Source organism: Schistocerca americana, chromosome 5 (assembly GCF_021461395.2).
Source record: "Schistocerca americana isolate TAMUIC-IGC-003095 chromosome 5, iqSchAmer2.1, whole genome shotgun sequence".
Classification (NCBI taxonomy): Eukaryota; Metazoa; Arthropoda; class Insecta; order Orthoptera; family Acrididae; genus Schistocerca; species Schistocerca americana.
In genome coordinates, this window is record NC_060123.1 from 678,242,350 (window position 1) to 678,262,209 (window position 19,860).

At 39.9% G+C, this 19,860-nt stretch overlaps 1 protein-coding gene across 1 annotated transcript in view; it reads right to left on the reverse strand.

The window, feature by feature from the left end:
- LOC124616052 (mitochondrial potassium channel ATP-binding subunit) overlaps nucleotides 1–19,860 on the reverse strand; it is a 113,374-nt gene that overhangs the window by 81,969 nt on the left and 11,545 nt on the right. Inside the window, exons 2-3 of the mRNA XM_047144286.1 lie at nucleotides 13,888–14,209; nucleotides 6,343–6,501 (exon numbers count right to left, since the gene is read on the reverse strand). Coding sequence (XP_047000242.1) covers nucleotides 6,343–6,501; nucleotides 13,888–14,209 — 481 coding nt within the window. The remainder of the gene's footprint in view (nucleotides 1–6,342; nucleotides 6,502–13,887; nucleotides 14,210–19,860) is intronic.

Sequence of the window (19,860 nt, forward strand, 5' to 3'; positions counted from 1 at the left end):
TTATTAGACAGAGCTTATTGTCCGTCACTTCCAGCCACTCATCCTCCCACCGACACAAGACTCTGGATCTCAACGGCAAGGTTATGGCATGCAGGGGGATGGCACACTGAAATACATGAGGATCACAACACCCTCCTTAGCTGCTAGATCCATCCGTTCATTCCCCACAAGTCACATGTACTCTGGTACCTGGCAAAAAAAACACCTCCTTCCCAACAGTTGTCATAGCTGAAGGAGGGCATCCTGGATATTCTGGACTATTTTATCTGCTGGGTACAAATGTTTCAGAGAGTGAACCGCAGTCAGAGAATCAGAATGGACAAGAAATTTAGTACTGGAAGAACGTCTCATCTGCCCTATGGCCCACAAGATCCCATATAATTCTGCATTGGAGACAGTAAATTCTTGAGGCAGTTGGAACTTGAGGATACAATCCGGAAAAATGACAGAGTAACCAACTGAGGCCCCCTGTTTAGACCCATCTACATAGTTGTGGTGCTCATATAAAATGTCATTAACAACTGAAGCAGGGGTGCAATCTCTCCTGTACTGCACCAATTCTAAAATTATCCTGAGTCAAAGCACTAACCAGGAATGCTGACAATTAAAAGCCTGGGGTTGCGGTCGTACATACACCAAACCAAGTGACTCCAGCACACATTGCACACAGATCCCAAATGGCATTGTGGATTGTGGATGGGTTGAGAAAAGGCATTTCAGAGGTGGACAAGCAACAGTAGTGTATGTGGATGAAGGCAAGCTGCAAGAAACTTACATGGCTGACACACCACGAGGAGCTGCCACTGGATGGTGAGTGGCAGTTCGCCACTCTCAGCGCAGAGACTGGATATGGGATTGGTCCGTAGATGTGATACTGTTTGTGGATGTGGCAAAAAAGGGTAACACTTAAAATACCATCCTGAGGGACACTGTTCTGCTCAAAACAATCTAACAGCATGTCATCAACACATGCCCTAAAAGACCGCTGAGACGGGAAGACCATATGAAGAATGGGAGGTGGCCATGAAAGCCCCACTGATGCAGTTGTGTGAGAATGCTGTCTCCAAGTAGTATCTTACACCTCACTGATACTGAAGAATATGCTGACACAGTGATATTTACATAGGAAAGCCTGCTGAATAGCAGGGTCAGGTTGTCAACAGTGGACCAAAGTTCCCGGAATCCACCTCGATAGTGGCTAAGGAGTTGCCTGGTCTCTAGCGACCAGACCAGACGACTGTTAACCATTTGCTACATGGTCTTTCCAAAACAGCTCGTTAAGGCGATACTCCGATAACTACTGGGAGATGTGCCTTCCTTTCCTGGTTTGAGGAGAGGTACCACAAGTGCCTCTATCCACGAGTTGGGAAATTGACTGCCATATAAGATTAGAACATTTGAGGAGGATTTCCTTTGACACAGGTGGCAAATGTGGGAGCGTGCAGTACCGGATTTGATCATGACCAGGTTCAGTATAACAAGTTTCAGAGTGCCGATTCCAGCTCCCACATGGAGAAAGGGCAGTTGTAAGACTCAGAATCATGGTACCTTAAGTCCTCTTGCCCCTATCTACAGTCGCACAGTAATGGTGAAATGGTGGATCTTGGCTGGCACTGGCTGTAGTTTTCGCAAAATGCTCTGCCGGAATCTGAATGACATGTCCAGATGTTGTTTGTAGACACCTCTATTTCAGCACTGATGCTATTGCTAAATGACTGTGTTTACCGGAAATCCTCTGGATCACTTCCCAAACATTCATAGAACAAGTGGAATGACTGATAGAGTCCCGGAGCACTTAGCATGATCTTTTCTTGTTCTCCTTAATTAAGTGTCAAGCCTTGGCTCTTGTGGCTCTGAAGACTACAAAGTTGTCTGCTGTCATGTGGCATTTAAACTGTCTAAGAGCTGCACATCTGTTCCGGATTGCTGACTGGCACTCATCTAACCACCAAGGTGCAGATGGCTCCATCCAGCAGATGAATGTGGAATGGAAAATGGTCGTAGAATGAAGGTTGCCAATGACCTCCCATTGAACAGAGTCTGCGAGGGCTGGAGAGCAGAAAGAAAGGTCGATGGCTGTGAATGACCTACTAGCAGTACAGAAATGAGTGTCAACACCCACATTGGGGATGCACAGCTTATGAGACATCATGAGGCTCTCCAAAACCCGACCCCATGGGCAAGCAGAGGTCACATCCCACAAGACACGGTGGGTATTGAAGTCTCCCAGTAGGAAAAACTGGTCATGGGAGTTGTTACACAAGATCTAGGGGAGCCTCAGAGTCGATTGCACCTTATGGAGAGAGCACACAGTGATCCTCCGACAGACATGATCTTCAACAGCTATTGGTTGCAGGTATGTAGCCAGGGGAAGAGCAGAGGAGTTACCGTGGCAGTGGCAGCACTGGGCGGTGGGCAAGACTTGACCTTGGGAGGGCAGGAAGTTCTACGATGTAAGCAACCACAGCCTTTTCTGAAGTTCTAGGGAGAGGGCAAGCTCCAAAGGAACTGCAGCAGCAAATGTGCACTGATAAACGCAGGAGCTAGTGCTGACCTAGCAACCTCTGTTCATGTGGTGGCATCGGTTTTCTGGACTGGCTGTTTGAAAATGGAAGAAAAGGAGGCAGTGAATGTGGGCAGCTGTACAGACACTGGAATAAGCATGCGTATTCAAATGTAAACACGCAGAATACAATGCTGCAATCAGCAATGCCCATATAAGACAATGTGTGTCTGGTGCAGTTGTTAGATGGGTTAGTGGTGCTACAATGGCAGGTTATCAAGATTTAAGTGAGTTTGAACACGGTGTTCTAGTCGTCACATGAGTGATGGGACACAGCATCTCCGAGGTAGCGTTGAAGTGGGGATTTTCCCAAATGACCACTTAACGAGTGTGCCGTGAATATCAGGAATCCAGTAAAACATCAAATCTCCGACATCACTGCGGCAGGAAAAATATCCTGCACATCAAAGTAATTTATTCCTGTCCTTGTAGCCAACTACTGAATATGGAAACCTGGACAGCAATGTTTAATGACAAACTGAGACAAAAGTATGCATTACATACTTTATGACCAGTATCAATGTTTTCATAAGTGACAGCTCCAACACTGCTTCTAATTAGTAACTATCAGCTCTTTGTGGTCTTGTGTTCTTGTTATTTATACTGGAAACACAAGTAGTGTGTATGTAGTTCAATAAAATCCAGATATATATGAAACATTTCAAAACTCTTCGAAAGAAACCAGTTATGGAGAAAAAACTGATGAACAATTATGGTATGTTTTAAATGGTCTATGAAAAAGGGTTTGGTCTAAAATAACAACCCAATCAATTTAATGTCCTTCAGAAGGAAAAAGTGACAAAATAATTTCCATTCTTGTAGGATTTTCTGACGGGTTCAATCACCAGTTCTTTGTGAATTTTAGGCAATTAGACTTATCACCATGTTCAGATGCCTGCTGATTAAGGATGAGATTGTCGAGCAGGGTGACCTTCCCTATTATTATTGGTACCCAAAACTACATGTGGCAGGCACCACAGTTGTGATGTGGTGAGGGAGGGTAGAGAAGCACATTCACTGGTAATCTGACAGCTGTCTCACTGTCGTCATTTTCACACAATGCATCCCTGAGTATGACAAGTGCAATGCCCCCCATCTTGTCAGAACAGCGTGCACTATATCTGCCATGGTCCAATCAACTAACATTTTCATAGTTAAGTATACAGTTGAAGGAATAACAAGAGTGCTTGAGTACTTTCTGTTTTTCGTAGCCCGTGGCATGAGTTCAACCAGTACTCTGGCCACACCATTGTATCCAAAAACACAATGATCCTATGACAGTTTTCTTCCTTCTGTAACTGTGCACAGTGTATGAAGAAGTGACAGGAATGACATTAGCATAACCTTGTAAAGCAAACATATGGGCCTTGCCTCAATGGAAACCGTTTATTCTCCACAAAACTAGTTTAGTTGATTGCTTGCCATCATTGGTGGGTTTTCTTTTATTCTATAATGTGTGAAATATGGAATTCTTACATAGTGGAACATGTTAAATTTTAAATGTTGTTTTGATCTAGTTTTCCTGTTAACATTACATACAATAACTTCCACTTTTTATCTTTCCTACATTGTCATTTTTTGTGCATTTCTCCTACAGCATGGTATCTGCAGTATGAGTGCCTGTCGTTAATAATAATTGTGACTTTACATTCTAATACTGAAAATAAGACTGTAATGCAAACATTTGTTTAATCAACAAATCTCCATATTGCAGCCTTATTTTCACAGTTTGGGAATGTAAACATTATGTCATCATCATTATCGTCGCCAACAGTTTCCAGCCCCAGACTGGGTCTGTTTGGAACATCAGCCTTGCCATCTAGTCCTGCTTCCACACCATCTTACTGAGTTCATTGTGGTCCAGTACTCATCCACACCTTTCAGCCATCCATCCCTAAACATTAAGTCAAGTCAAATTAAATTTCATTCATAATAAGCACTCACACTGCAGATGGCATGCTGTACGAGAAATGTATAACAAACTATTCAAGCAGTAGTGCGTAGGGGAGATAAAACTACGAAGTATTTTATTTAACAAAAATTAACTCAAAAGGACATTTAGAAAATTAACTTGTTTCACCATATAAAAATGCTGTAATTCACAAGTTGAAGAATATTTTTTTTTAATTAAAAAACTACATTGGTAATGATTAGCCTTCACAGAAACTAGTTTAGGGAGAATGAAAGAAAAAAGTATTTGCATCAAGGAAGGCCCACAAAACCTCTACTGTTTTTCTTCGGAGACAGACAGACAGACAGAGAAAACAATCAGAAGAAGAAGTAAGTGTATAAAGACGGAATACAGAAAAATACAGTGGATTCTGTTCACATAAACATTCACTTAATTCCCATTGATCCCACCAAGAGGAACCTTCAGGGATGTGGAATGAGTCAAAGTATGTGAAAGACACAGAAGTCACAAACTTAAACTGTATACTGTATTAACAGCTGATTACCACTGCGCTGCTTAATACCATTCATGTTTATTACAGCTAAATTTTATCAAGTCAAGAAAGAAAGGTGCTTCCTCCTCCGTTTTATTATATAGCTGCTGTTTATCAGCTGTCAGTAACTAGATTACAATAGTACTTTTCAAATGAAATATTTTATTGCATTTGTAAATACCGGGTTCTGTTTACAGTTCATTACAATGTGTCAGGCAGCTTTATAACAAACACTGCTACTTGCCATGTAATTAAAGGAACCTTTCAATTCCTGATTATAGATATTCAAATAATTTGTATAAAGAGTGGGTAATGAGGTGTATAATTTTAATTTTCTTTTGATTTGGTAGGGATTTCCAATTTCTTGCTTTATGAAGCAAGAAATAGAACCCAGTGGTTGGCACAGTGAAGATACAGCATGAAGTAGTGTATGAATCCAGTGGTAGTACAGCATCAACTGAGTTAACAGAGAAGGATCCCATCACCCTTGCATACGACTACCAATGAGGACATAAACAGATGCTTTGATCAGTTTATCATTTAGCAACTGAAGATGGTTACAAGCCCCCCTGCCAAAAGTTCTTTCAGATCCAATAGCACAAACTGAGTAGGCAACTAAAGATGATTACATTACCAATTTCTTAGAAATTCTTGGACTGCAAGTGACAATATATTCCACTAAATTGAACAATTGGTAGAATATAGCTCTCCATTACTACTGACCTGCCTCCAGAAGAAGCAGGGATTACCTAAAGTCATTCAAGCCCCTGAAATTGCGTTATTTGGGATTAATTGTCGAAAAAATACCTTGTTCATTTCTCTGCAGGTAATACATCTAAAATTGTTGAAAGTTATTTCCACTGCAAGACTCTCTCCTTAAGTTTTCTAAAAATTGTGGATGGAAAAACAGTAACAGAGAAATGATACAAATTCAAAATGTCACAGACAAAAACAAAACTGTATGAAAGAGAAAAAATTGTGTGGCAGCACGACAGAAAACAACACAGAAGAGTTTGCACTGTTGTGCTACCACAAACGTAGACAGATACTGAGAAGAAGAGAGTTTAAAAGACAATGAGAAGGATGCATCATGCTTATTGACAGTAATTATTCCCATTCACCATCTGTGATGGTACAAGGAAAAGGGGCAATGATGGTGATACACCACAGGTACCCTCATCCACACAATGTAAGATGGCTTGCAGAGTATAGATGTAGCTACATAAAGTTCCTTCAAAAGGAAGAATGAAGTGGGAGAAAAAGAAACAAAAAAGTTGGCTAAATATTTTAAAAATTCAGCAACATCCACTGAGAATGTTATTGACAATTACTCACCTGCAATGAATACATGCCAAGAAGCCTTACAACAGGGGCTCTCATATCACTGCTGAACTGCCTTCCTTCCTTCCCCTGTATGAATGTTGCCATCACATTGATCACCCCACCCAGCAGCTGAGGGATTTGTATATTCAGCACAGCCACAACCAGAGCACTCTGCAAGAAGAAAGAACCAATTAAGTAGTGCATTCATATGTCACTCGTAAAAGCAGGCACAGATTATTACAAAAACATAAAACCGCAATTATGATATTGGAAAGTTCTGGATGAAAGATGAGCATTGGAGCAAAGACAGCCACTCACTGTATAGTTGAGACGTTGAGCAGAAGACAGACACAATAACAAGATTAACCTCATGCCTATGTTTCAGACAACATACTTTGTTTTAAAAGACAATGCACCATTTATGCACTTTAGAGAAACTTGTATAATGGATGGAAGGGGGTCATGAATCCAAAGTGTATGGATTGTGAAGCAGTAGCAGCAGGCACCACTGAACTTGTGCTCTGTAGCATGCTCTGCAATTGGATGGCCCACTCTGCTCTTGCCCATGATTTGACAATGGCCAATCTTTACGGTGACCAGTTGGTTGGTAGTTATGTCCACAAAAAAGGCTGTGCAGAAGAGGCAGACAGTATATGACAGCTTCTTCCACAAGTAGCCCTTTCTGTGATGTGTTTGGATATGCTGGGGAGGGGACTGCAACATGATGTGCTGCGTGGGTGCACAGGACAAGTGTTGCATCCGGATCTTTCACAGAGATATGACCATTACAGTAAGGGGTTGGGAGGTAGACATGGCATAAGAATGGACCATGATATTATTTTCACCAAATAGAAGGCAGTTTTGGGAGCAATAGGAAGGAGCTTGGTCATTTCAGACCACAAAGAAAGGCAGTCAGACCTGTGGCAGACAATGTGCTTACACTGTTCCACTCCAGAGTTCAGTAGGTAATGAAGGTGAGGTGCTTGTTTGCTGCTGGTTTGTGTGAGTGGTTGCAGTGTTAGGAGCACGTATGGATATGCTACAGGAAAACTACCTGTTGACTACATTTAAGGGAGTGCTGTCAGTCTGTGAAGGCATTAGTAAGACCTTAAAGATATTGGGAAGACGATTGTTCATCGCTTCAGATGCAGCATTCCACTCAATGTCTCAACTATACAGTGAGTGTTTACCATTAAATTTCATGGTCTTTATATAAAATAATTTTTGGAATGTTTAGTTTCCATGTGTTCCTGCCCTCTTGACATATACGTTGCCCAGCATACAAGCAAAGAATAAACTAGATTAAAAGAGTTTACTGCACTAGATGCCATGAATAGGAAGGAACAAAATCAGTTGTCGGAGAATGGCAAATAACACACATTAGATCAATAAAAACAATAGCAAACTGAAAATGAACCTAGCTTGAAGATCATTTAAGTATAAACAGAGAGTGTGTGTCCATAAGAAACAAAGAGCAACTATTAAAAACTTTTTTACCAGAAATGAAATTTTTGAAAGCAGGGGGTGATCATGTTTTGCAACAACGTGCACATGGAAATTTTTTAAAAGCCACACAGTTCAAAACTCACTGACAAAAATAAATACTAAAACAGGGTTTGAGAGAAGTTAACTGCATAAGAATGGAAAGACCGGCATAAATTGAACTTGGGGACGATCACTTCAGGTTCTGGATAAATGTAGGAATATCCAAGGAATTACTGAACCTACAATTTACTGTATCTGGGTCAATAGACAAAAGAAAAGTAAACGTACATTTACTGCATTTGCAGGCTTAAAGAAAGCTTTTAACTATGTTGACTAGAACATGCTCCATGAAATTCTAAAGGTAGCAGCGATGAAAGACAGGGAATGAGAGGTCATCTACAACTTGTATAGAAAGTAGATTGCAATTTTAAGAGTCAAGGGCAGAAGCAAAGGTTGTAGCCCATTGCTGTTGCAGTCTTCAGTCCAAAGACTGGTTTGGTAGAGCTCTCCATGCTACATTATGCTGTGCAAGTCTCTTCATCTCCAAATAACTAATGCAACCAACATCCTTCTAAATCTCTTAGTCTCCCTCTATAACATTTAGCCCCCATATTTCCCTCCAATGGTATTTGGTGATCTCTTGATGTCTCAGAATGTGTCCCATCAAGCGAGCCCTTTCAGTCAGGTTGTGCCACATATTTCTTTTCTCCCCAGGCCTATTCAGTGTCTCCTCATTAGTTATGTGATCTATCATCTAATCTTCAGCTTTCTTCTGAAGATTCCATTTCAAAAGCCTCTATTCTTTTCTTGTCTAAACTGTTTGTCATCCATGTTTCACTTTCCTACACAGCTAAACTCCACACAAATATTTTCAGAAAAGACTTCCTAACAACTAAATCTATATTCGATGTTAACAAATTTCTCTTCTTCATAAACGGTTTTCTCGCCACTACTAGTCTATATTTCATATCCTCTCTACTTCAGCCATCTTCCAATATTTTGCTGTCCAAATAACAAAACTCATATTCCTAATTCCCTCAGCATCTACATCTACATACATACTGCACAACCCACCATACGGTGCATGGCGGAGGGTACCCTATACCACAACTAGTCACTTCCTTTCCTGTTCCATTCGTAGATAGAGCAAGGGAATAACGACTGTCTATGTGCCTCCATAAGAGCCCCAATTTATCGTATTTTATCTTTGTGGTCCATACAAAAAATGAATGTTGGTGGCAGTAGGATCGTTCTGCAGTCAGCTTCAAATTCCAGTTCTCTAAACTTTCTCAACACCGTTCTTCAAAATGAATCCCTCCGGGCATTCCCACCTGAGCTTCCGTTTCATATTGTTACGCCCAGATATTTAAATGGTGTGACTGGGTAAAACAGGGCACAACTAATGCTGTATCTGAACATTAAGCATTTGCTTTTCCTACGCATCTGCATTAATTTACATTTTTCCACATTAAGAGCCAGGTGCCATTCACAACACCAATTAAAAATTTTGTCTATGTCATCTCGTATCAACCTACAATCACTTATCCTCAACACCTTCCTGTACAGTACATCATCATCAATGAATAACTGCAGATTGCTGCCCACACTGTCACCTGATTTAATTTGACTACATTCCATTGTCCTTGTTTTGCTTTTGTTGATGTTCATCTTATACCCTTCTTTCAAGATACTGTACATTCCATTCGGCTGTTCTTCCAAGGCCTTTGCTATCTCTGACTGAATTAAAATGTCACTGGCAGACCTCAAATATTTTTTTTTACTTCTCCCTGGACTGTTAATTCCTACACCAGAATTTTTTTGATTCCTTTAATGCTTGCTCAATGTACAGACTGAATAACACTGGGGACATGTTTCAACTCTGTCTCACTTCCTTCTCAACCGCTGCCTCCCTTTCATGCTCGTCGACTCTTACACCTGCTGTCTGGTTTCTATGCAAGTTGTAAATAGCCTTTCGCTACCTGTATTTTACCCCTGCTACCTTCAGAATTTCACAGTGAGTATTCCACTCAACTTTGTCAAAATCATTCTCTAAGTCTACAAATGCTATAAAATGATGCTTTGCCTTTCCTTAACCTATTTTCTAAGAGAAGTCATAGGGTCAATATTGCCTTGTGTGTTCCTACATTTCTCTGGAATCCAAAGTGATCTTCCCCAAGATCGGCTTCCACCAGTTTTTCCATTCTTCTGTAAAGAATTCGTGTTAGTATTTTGCAACCATTACTTATTAAACTGATGGTTTAGTAATTGTTTGCACCTATCAGCAACTGCTTTCTTTGGAATTGGTATTATTACATCATTCTTGAAGTCCGAGGGTGTTTCACCAGTCTTGTACATCTTGCTCAACAGATGAAAGAGTTTTGTCATGGCTGGCTCTCCCAAGGTTGTAGCTTATCACCCATGCTTTCCAATCTTCACATTGAGCAGACAGTAAAGGAAACCAAGGAGAAATAGAATTACAGTTCAGGGAGAATAAATAAAAACTTGAGGTATTTGGTACCTGATAACTTTGTAATTCTCTCTCTCTCTCTCTCTCGTGCACGCACGCAAATGCACACATGCACACGCAAACACACGCACTCGCACAGGCACATCCCCACGCAAACACAAAATATGAAAAAAATGTAACAAAGCTAGCAACTCTCCTACAAAAGAACAAAACAGGTACTGACAATATGGCAAATCCTAGCTTTCATGTGAGCTTAGCAGTGATGTGGAATGTCCCCTACAATGTGCAATAAGAGCTCTGATGCCAGTCAGTCCCATCCATGAGAAAGGGCTGTGTTGAGATAGAGTTAGCTATATGTTCCACAAATCATTTGAATGATTCTTTTGTCAGAATGATTTGGAATGCGTCAGTTTACACATATACATGATTAAGTTTATTAATATTAACACTTTTTTTAGTTCTTCTTATGCCACTACACTTAAAAACTCGTCCCATCCCCCCTCCCCAAAACAGGCTACCAACTTTTAAACAAAGTTTGTCCATGTACAAGGAGCTATCCAGGAGAAATGATTTTAGATTATATTTGCTACCTTGCTTTGCTACCTATCAGACATTTTATGGTATTGGGCAAACGATCAAAAAATTTTGTTGCTGCATACTAAACTCCCTTCTGAGCTATTGGCAGCTTTGATAATTGATGATAAACGTGATTTTTTCCTCTAATGTTGTAGATATGGGTATCACTATTTTTCTCAAATTGTGATGGATTATTTCATTTGGGCAAGATGGTCTTCATTTCAGAGTATAATAGAGGGTAGTAAAAGCCCTGGTAGATGTTATGAAAATGCTGTGGCACTCCAGCATACAGTAGGTAATGAAGGGGAGGGTGCTCATTTGCTGCTGGTTGGTGGATGTGGTTGGAGAATAAGAAAGCACATGCATATATGGTACAGCAGAACTATTTGTGGATAGGTATTGTGATGGTGCAGTTAAAACGTCCAACTCCTTGAAGTTGTGTCTACATGAAATCAATACTTTCTTGCTAAGTGATGAGTTAGCTCAGAAAATTGTTCCATAAAAAATTACTGAGCAGAAATATGCTAAATAAGCCAAAGGATGATTTGTTTGTTTCCAAGACTAGCAATTATATGAAGACCAAAAGAAGCTGAACTTAATTTAATGATTATAAAGAATCCACCTTGATTGCAAACAGAAACTGAATGCTGACCTAAGTTTCAGCACAGATAACCATGCTTTCTCTGAAACATACTAAAACTACAAACTGCCTAAAGAGGCATGGTCCAACACTGGGTGTTCTGTATTAATGTTGGACCATGCCTCTTTAGGCAGTTTGTAGTTTTAGTGTGTTCTGAAGAAGGCGTGGTTATCCACGCTGAAACGTAGGTCAACATCTGGTTTCTATTTGCAATTGAGGCGGATTCTTTATAATCATTAAATTATTTGCTGATGCACTACAATGTTAAAAGTTCTGAACTTAATTGTTAGTGAAGCTCAGTAACACACTTCTTCCAGTTCAAGTTTTCATCAATATGCGTACCTAAAAATTTGGAGCATTCTGCGATATTTAGCCCTGAACCTATATCATAGCTTAGAAGATACGTTGAAGCAAGGCAAACCTTTGTTTATAGCATTAGTAAGTTTTTAACTGGACTACACTCTTTGAAATGTTGAATGTAGCAGGGAAAAAACACAGGGAGCATATCTCTGCTTACAACATGTACAGAAAATTGACTGCAGTCAGAGGAGTCGAAGGTCAAAGAGAGTAGTGGTTGAGAAGAGGGTGAGGCAGGGTTGTACCTTGTCCCTCAGTTATGCAGTTTGTACCTTGAGCAAACAATACAGGAAACCAAGGAGAGATTTGTAAGGGAATTAAAGTTCAGGAAGAAAAAAAAGCATTGAGGGTTACTGATGACATTGTAATTCTTCCAGAGAAAGCAAAGGACTTGGAAGAGCAGTTGAATGGACTGGATAGTGTCTTGAAAAGAGATTATAAGATGAACAAACAAAAAAAGGGTAATGAGATGCAGTCAAATTAAATAAGGTAACACTGATGGAATTAGATTAGGAAATGACACAGAAAGCATTAGACGAGTTTTGCTATTTAGGCAGCATAGTAACTACTGAAGACCAAAGTAGAGAGGATAAAAATGCAAACCGACGATAGCAAGAAAAGCATTTCTGAAAAGGGGGAATTTATTAACATCTAATACCTGTTTGAATGTTAGGAAGTCTATTATGAAGGTAAATGTCTGGAGTGTAGCCTTGTACAGAAGTGAAATCTAGGTGATAAAAAGTTCAGACAAGAAGAGAATAGAAGCCTTTCGAATGTGGTGCTACAGAAAAATGCTGCAGACTATATGGGCAGATTGAATAATGGATGAGGTGTTACTGAATAAAACTGGGAAGAAAATAAACTTATGGCAGAATCTGACTAAAAGAAGCAAATGGGACACCAGAAATTTATGCATGGGCTGCAAGACTCTAATTTTGCCATTTTTCATATAAATGAGTTGGTTAGTTTTGAGGTGTGTCATGCCACAAGAGCTAAATTTTATAGGGCTACATGAGATGTTTAGCAGAATCACAAGGAATTGCTTCTACAAATGCATGATAATTCTGGAGGGAGAGAGAGAGAGAGAGAGAGAGAGAGAGAGAACTGTATCCCACTTGTTGCAGTGTGAACACCTATGAAAAGAAGGGACATGCCCAAAGACAGTGAGGAATAGTCAATATGGCAACTTGGTCGGAGGGGAGGAGGAGACTTAGGCAGTAATACAGTAGGTAGATTCAAATGGAAGGTTGCAGTGGTGATTTGGAGATGACGAGGCTTGCATAGGACAGACTAGAGTGAGAGCTGCATCAAATCAGTCTTTGACTGGAGGTCACAGCAACAACTTAACCTCTTGAAGATAACCACAATTACGAGACAATACTTGCTTCAAATATTACATGCACCTCATTACCAATAGATAGAAGCTGCCATCTCTGTGTCAAATTCAATCAAATGAATCTGTCAGGTATTCCACTTCCCAACAGCATGTGTCTCTTAATGAGGAACAAGATTTTCCACTTCTAATAACCCGTACACCTAGTACTCTGCACTGGACAAGAGGAGCACAAAGCCACACATGTACATATGCAGTTCCGAGAATACCATAAGACTAAAAATGCTTTACCTTGTAAAGATGACATTCCCCAACCTAACATAACATTTATCTTTGTTGAAAAATATTACCTACAGAAAGTTTAATTCAAGTGTGATGTAACAGAAATTTATGTCTCCTACAGTTTTGTTTGATATGCAGTAGTAATACTAGTAGTAGTAGTAGTAGTAGTATATATCACATTTTTATTGTGATTAATCAGACACAAAAGATGTTAAAACTACGTGATTAAGTACAATAAAAATGTGAAATCAAGGTAGAATCCACATAAATAACTCTTAAGATTTACCAAAAGGTCAAACAACACACTGACAAGTATAATCTAATAAAGTAATTAATTTTGAAACCAATGCAGTATGCTGAAATTTAGGGAGAAATATCCTGAATGAACCTTTAGGTATGATGAGGAGTTACACACACCGCCACAGCTGCCAAGAGGTACCAAACGTGTGGCCACAGCATCCCCAAGAACTTCTTCCAGTCGAAACTGGGCTCGGGAATTTGGCTGTCTACTCCAACAAGCCTGGTGCCTTCATTGCTAGCTTGACATAGAACTTTCAAATTGCCTGCCCAGTGCCTTATTCCAAGAGCAGTTATAAAACCGAGGCTCAGTTTCAGTGACACTTTAGGGGTTGATTGATGACTAAATGCTTTCTGCTGAATATGCCCTTGCTTCTGTAGAACAGGTTTCTTGACAAGTGATTTCTGCATCTGAAGACCATATCTAGGAGTGGTGATGTTCCTGAAGCAAAGAAAACAGACTTGCAATTACATGCCAGGTAAACACTGCAATATTTCTAACTTGAAACTGGTTTAGAAAACCTAATAATTTTGAGTTACTAGTGCAAGTAACTAAAAACTAGGTGGTTTTGTAAACCAGTTCCAATTCATATAATTTAAAACTGTCCTTCCCTTATCAACAATTTATAATAATTATAAGCATGGATCATGTACAGGAATAGTAGCTCAATATATAAAGGAAGTGCCACCAGTAGAAGGAAAAAGGAAACACAACAGCCTGATTATAAAAAGGTCACACATAGTGAAGCAGAAGGTGGGAAACAGTAGTTTGTGTTGGTGTGAAAGACAAGCCAATAAACAGATTTAACTAAAATTAAATTACACACACACACACACACACACACACACACACACACACACACACATTATTCCAGCTTTTGGAATAGTTTTTTTTTCCCTTTTTATTTTTTCTTCAAAGGGTGTAAAGAGGGACAGATTAGGGGAAGGTGCAGGTATCTCTGACCTCAGGATTCAGGATGTTGCAATGACAAGGGGAGAAGAGATAAAGGGAAAGGCATCAGAGAGTAAGACGTCAATTATAGTACACTTGTGAACACTGTGCCAGCTTCAGTCAACCCTTTTGTGGTACTAAAGTAATACACACAGATCTGAGTCATGGGACACCTGTCTTTCATATCTGTTTACTGCTACCATGTAGCTAGGTGCTTCTGAAACTTGGAGACATATACTAAGCACCATGGGAGGGATATATAGAAGGCTGTGAGTGTTTGCTTCACGGAAATCAGATCAAGTCACCATCTTCACCATTCCCAGGAATGTCTGAAGTGACTAATAGTGTTTACTTATACATAATAAACACTGTTCTGAAACATCACTACACATCTGTCATTCTGCTGGTTTGTACATAGTTTGTATGTAGTGGGACATACATGCACCAGAAAACTTGGAACAATGTAGAAAATACTGGTTTGTGTTATGTCACATCCATCTTCAAATGTTCTGTTGAAAACTCATGTTTTTTACTGTCAGAAGAATAAATGCGTTTTGGTACTAATTTGTTACACTTCTTTCCATATTTGCCATCCTGATACAATCATTCTAAAATTACAACTATAACTCTGAAAATCTTTGGTTCACATGAAAACATGGATATAGTAAGGTTTGTAGGACATATGTGTCCCACTTCACTGACTTTCAAGATTGATCACCTTAAAATTTTTTTGATAGTGAAACTGAAACATTTATCAGAAACGAAGATAGTTTATGATCTTTTATTTTTCAAATACATGCAAAACAAATTTTTAACCATGAAAGGGTTAAAATAGGAAGAACAACAAATAATGAAATTTTGCATATAAATTGCAGTGGGAAGAATGCAGGATTGAATTTGCAGGTGATCTGGTACTACGCAGAGTCCGAAATCTAGTACACAGCACTGTCAACTCTGCCAGGAAAAATAGCACTAACCTGGCTAGGCAATGGGTCAAACTAACTTGGGTAGCAGATACGGGGATGTCATTCCAGGCTGCTTAAACTTGATGCCACATTTCATCAAACAGTGGCTGGCGAGTTGTGGCACACGTTTTTCTCAGCGACATGTGATAGATGTTTCAGTGGGTGCAAAATCTGGAGAATGTTTTGACCTGTGCAACAGTCTGGCAACCTCTGTATCTAAGTATGTCAGGACAGCACAGGCAACACATGGCCTCACATTATCTCATTGAAATATAACATCACAGGGACTAAGGCACAGCCTCTGGCCTTAGAAGTCAAACATAACAACTGCTGTCCAAATTACTGGCTATCCAAACCAGAGGCGGTTGTGTCATGTACCCAATCAGCATCCCATATCATTACACCTGGTGCTGGATATGCATGATAATGAGGAATGCTATTTGGCAATATTCACTCTCCTTGCATCCTTCTCATAAGGATATGTCCACTGTGACACAGAACTGGGTATTGACTGATAACATTACTCTGTGCCACTATTTTGCCTCTGCTGTTACTGGGTGCACCATTCTCAGTACACCCCCTCTGTTTCTGTGCCAAGAGAAGTCACAACAATGGTTGCTATGCTGACAGTCTGTAATAATGCAGATGCTACTGTGTGTATACTGTTCTTACTGCAAATGAGAACAACACTCGAGGTACATGATATAGCTGTACACTCCTGCACAATGAATGAACAATGTCTCCCCTCAGCCACTAGTCACACGAGGCTGCTGAGATCCCACATAGCATTAAGTGTGATCCTTCTGACTTCATTCATTCTATTTTCACATGGCAGTCTTATGATCCTGAAAAGCCCTATGAGCAATACTGCAATAAAATGCTGTCATCATGGGCCACAATCCTGCCACTGTTAAATTCCACCACATACTGGGTGATGTTGCTCTTTACATGAGGCATAAAATAGACTTCTCATAAAAGACCAACATTCAAATACAATAGCTGACTGAGAAACCAGGTTTGTAAGATTGCTTTAGACAGTGTGACCCGAAAGTTCATTAACATTTGAAAATTAAATAGTTCTCCATGTACATTCATACTCTGCAAATCACCATGAGGTGCATGCACAGGGTGCAACCCATTTTACCAGTTACTGGGGTTTCTTCCCAGTCCATTCACATATGAGAAGAATGATTGACTGCCTCTGTGTGTGCTGTAACTGTTCTAATCTTATCCTCATGATCCCTATGTGAGTGATACATAGGGGATTATAGTATATTCCTAGAGTAATCATTTAAAGCCAGCTCTTGAAACTTTGTTAATAGACTTTCTTGGGATAGTTTACGTCTATCTTCAAGGGTCTCCCAGTTCAGTTCTTCAGTATCTCTGTGACATTCTCCCACAGATTAAACAAACCTGCGACCATTCGCGCTGCTCATCTCTGAATAAGTTCAATATCCTCTGTTAGTCCTGTTTGGAAGGGGTCCCACACACTTGAGCAATATTCTCGGATGGATAGCACAAGTGATTTTTAAGAAATCTCCTTTGTAGACTGATTGCACTTCCCCAGTATTCTACCAATAAACTGGAGGCCACTACCTGCTTTACCAATGAATGAGCCTATGTGATCATTCCATTTCATATCCCTACAGTGTTCCACCCAGGTAGCTGTAGGAGTTGGCCAATTCCAACAGTGATTCACTGATATTATAGTCACATAATACTATTTTTTCATTTTTTTATTTTGTGAGGTCCACAATTTCACATTTCAGAGCATTTAAAGCAAGCTGCCAATCTTTTCACCACTTTGAAATCTTATCAAGATTGAATATTTATGCAGCTTCTTTCAGATAATACTTCATTGTAGATAACTACATTCTGAGGTTGTTATTAATATCGTCTGAAAGGTCATTAATATACAACATGAACAGCAAGAGTCTCAACAAACTCCCCTGGAGCACACTTGAAAATCAATAAATACTGCATCTACCTGACTGCTGTAAATCCACAGCTTCCAGTCTGTCACATGAGCAAAGTGCAAGTTGGGTTTCACATGACTGATGCTTTTGGAATCCATGCTGGTTGGCATTGAGAAGGTTGTTCTGTTCAAGATACCTCACTATGTTTGAGCTCAGAATATGTTCTAAGATTCTACAACATAACAGTGTCTAGGATATTGGATGGTAGGTTTGTGGATCACTTCTACCACCATCCTTCTAGAGAGGTGTGACATGTGCTTTTTTTCTGGTTTGCAGAATAATGCAAGTGAAAAGGTAAAAATTGACACATATGCTTGAAATGACAAGAGGTTTTACTGAAACCAAATAAGTGCATGAAACAACCAACAAATTGTGCTTCATATAACACAAAAGCAATAATTAGGATAACAATTGATTTGTAGAAAAGACAAGGTAACTTATAACAAATTCGCATTGTGTCGGTCGTCATCTATCAACAATACCTGTAGTAAAGGGACAATGTTGAGAGCAGCACCATACAGCATATCGGCAGGTACGGTGAGAAATTCCCGTCGGATGTAGTCTTTTAGCATTCATAATGAGGTAACGCAATTGCCGGAGACTTCCGACTTCAGGTAATGGAAACAACCAATAACCACACACATTGAGGTCTGGGGATGTGCGAGGTCAAGCGTGACTTAAGTGGTGACTCAGCATGTTATCCCCACCAAACGATGTGCTAAACATTTCATGCACAATTCTCGTGTGGCATCACTGACGTGTTCCTGTCCAGTATCAATTGTTGGCCACTTTTTGCACTCTACTTTGGTTTCAGTAAAACCTCACATCATTTCAAGCACGTGTGTCAAGTTTTATCTTTCTACCTATATTATTCTGTGAATTAGTGCACTGTCAAATGTTAATTGACTTTTGGGTCACCCTGTATACAAAGTGCAGATGGCATTACTGCTACCTACTTTGTACAGGCACACTGGAATGCTAACAACTTCCATATCCAAGCAAATTTGACTATTGTCACATGCTACGTTCAAGGTACTGTAATTTTAATGGCGAGCAGCATAAATATACATTAAGAAGAGATAAATGATAAGTAAAATGATCAAGAACTTGGAGCAAATCACAAAAGGAGACAGGTAAGTACAATAAAAATAAATAGAAGAAAATAGAGTTCAAGTCCATGAGAGTATGAGAGTTGCGGGATGTGAGGATACGTAGAAGACCAAATGCCATCTCCACAGTTCAGAGAAGCTAACACCAGGTGGGAGGATTCAAGTACCCATATGGTCTAGGAGGCATTCCGTCCATTTGAGCCATGCTGCAGAGCATGCTCAGCAACTGGGCACTGTGTGTCCCCATGACAGAAAACTTTTCTGTGTCCATTTGTGTGCTCAGCCAATTTTATAAACACCTACCTGTACCTGACCCCACTTTGCTGTGCCCGTCGCTTAAATCAAAAAGAAAGAAATGAAACAAGCACATATTTCTAATGTGTATGGGAGTTGGATATACATTTTAATCTCTGCCTCTCACCTGTCTCTCTCCATCTCTCCCAACCCCATTCTTTGTCCACCTCCTCCTCCTTCCCTCTCTCTCTGTCCATCACCTCCTTCCTGTTTTCCATGTGCATCTCCTCTGCCCCCTCCTGCTGGACTCACCTGGTGTGAAATGCTGTTCTTCCTGCCATCTCATTTCACCAGTTCCCACAATATGTAACCTGCATTTCCCTTAAGTTCTATAACATACCTATAAGTATAAAGGATCCAATATTTCAAACTCCAACATCTTAGAATGTGAAATCCGCTTTCTTACCAATGTAAGTATCCAAACCCAAACATAGGAATGAGGGAGTAATTTCCAACTGAAGTGTTTATCCAGTTGGATTCCACCGTCATTAAACCACTGAGAAGAGTTAAAGTCCTTGGGGAAATATGTTTCTCCTTTTTTTTTTTTCAGTAACTGCAGCACCAACATAACAATGTCATGTTGGTTAATTTTACAATGCCACTTCAGTCAAACACCTGGACTGTTGTCACTGCATCTACTGTTAAGGTTGCTGCCTCTCTTCTGCACCTACATACATACTCTGCAAATCACTGTGAAGCACCTGCAAAGGGTACTTGCTATTCTACCACATTCTAGGATTTCTTAGTGTTCCAACTGAATGGGTACTTCAATCGATCTGTGGGTGCTGTAATTAGTC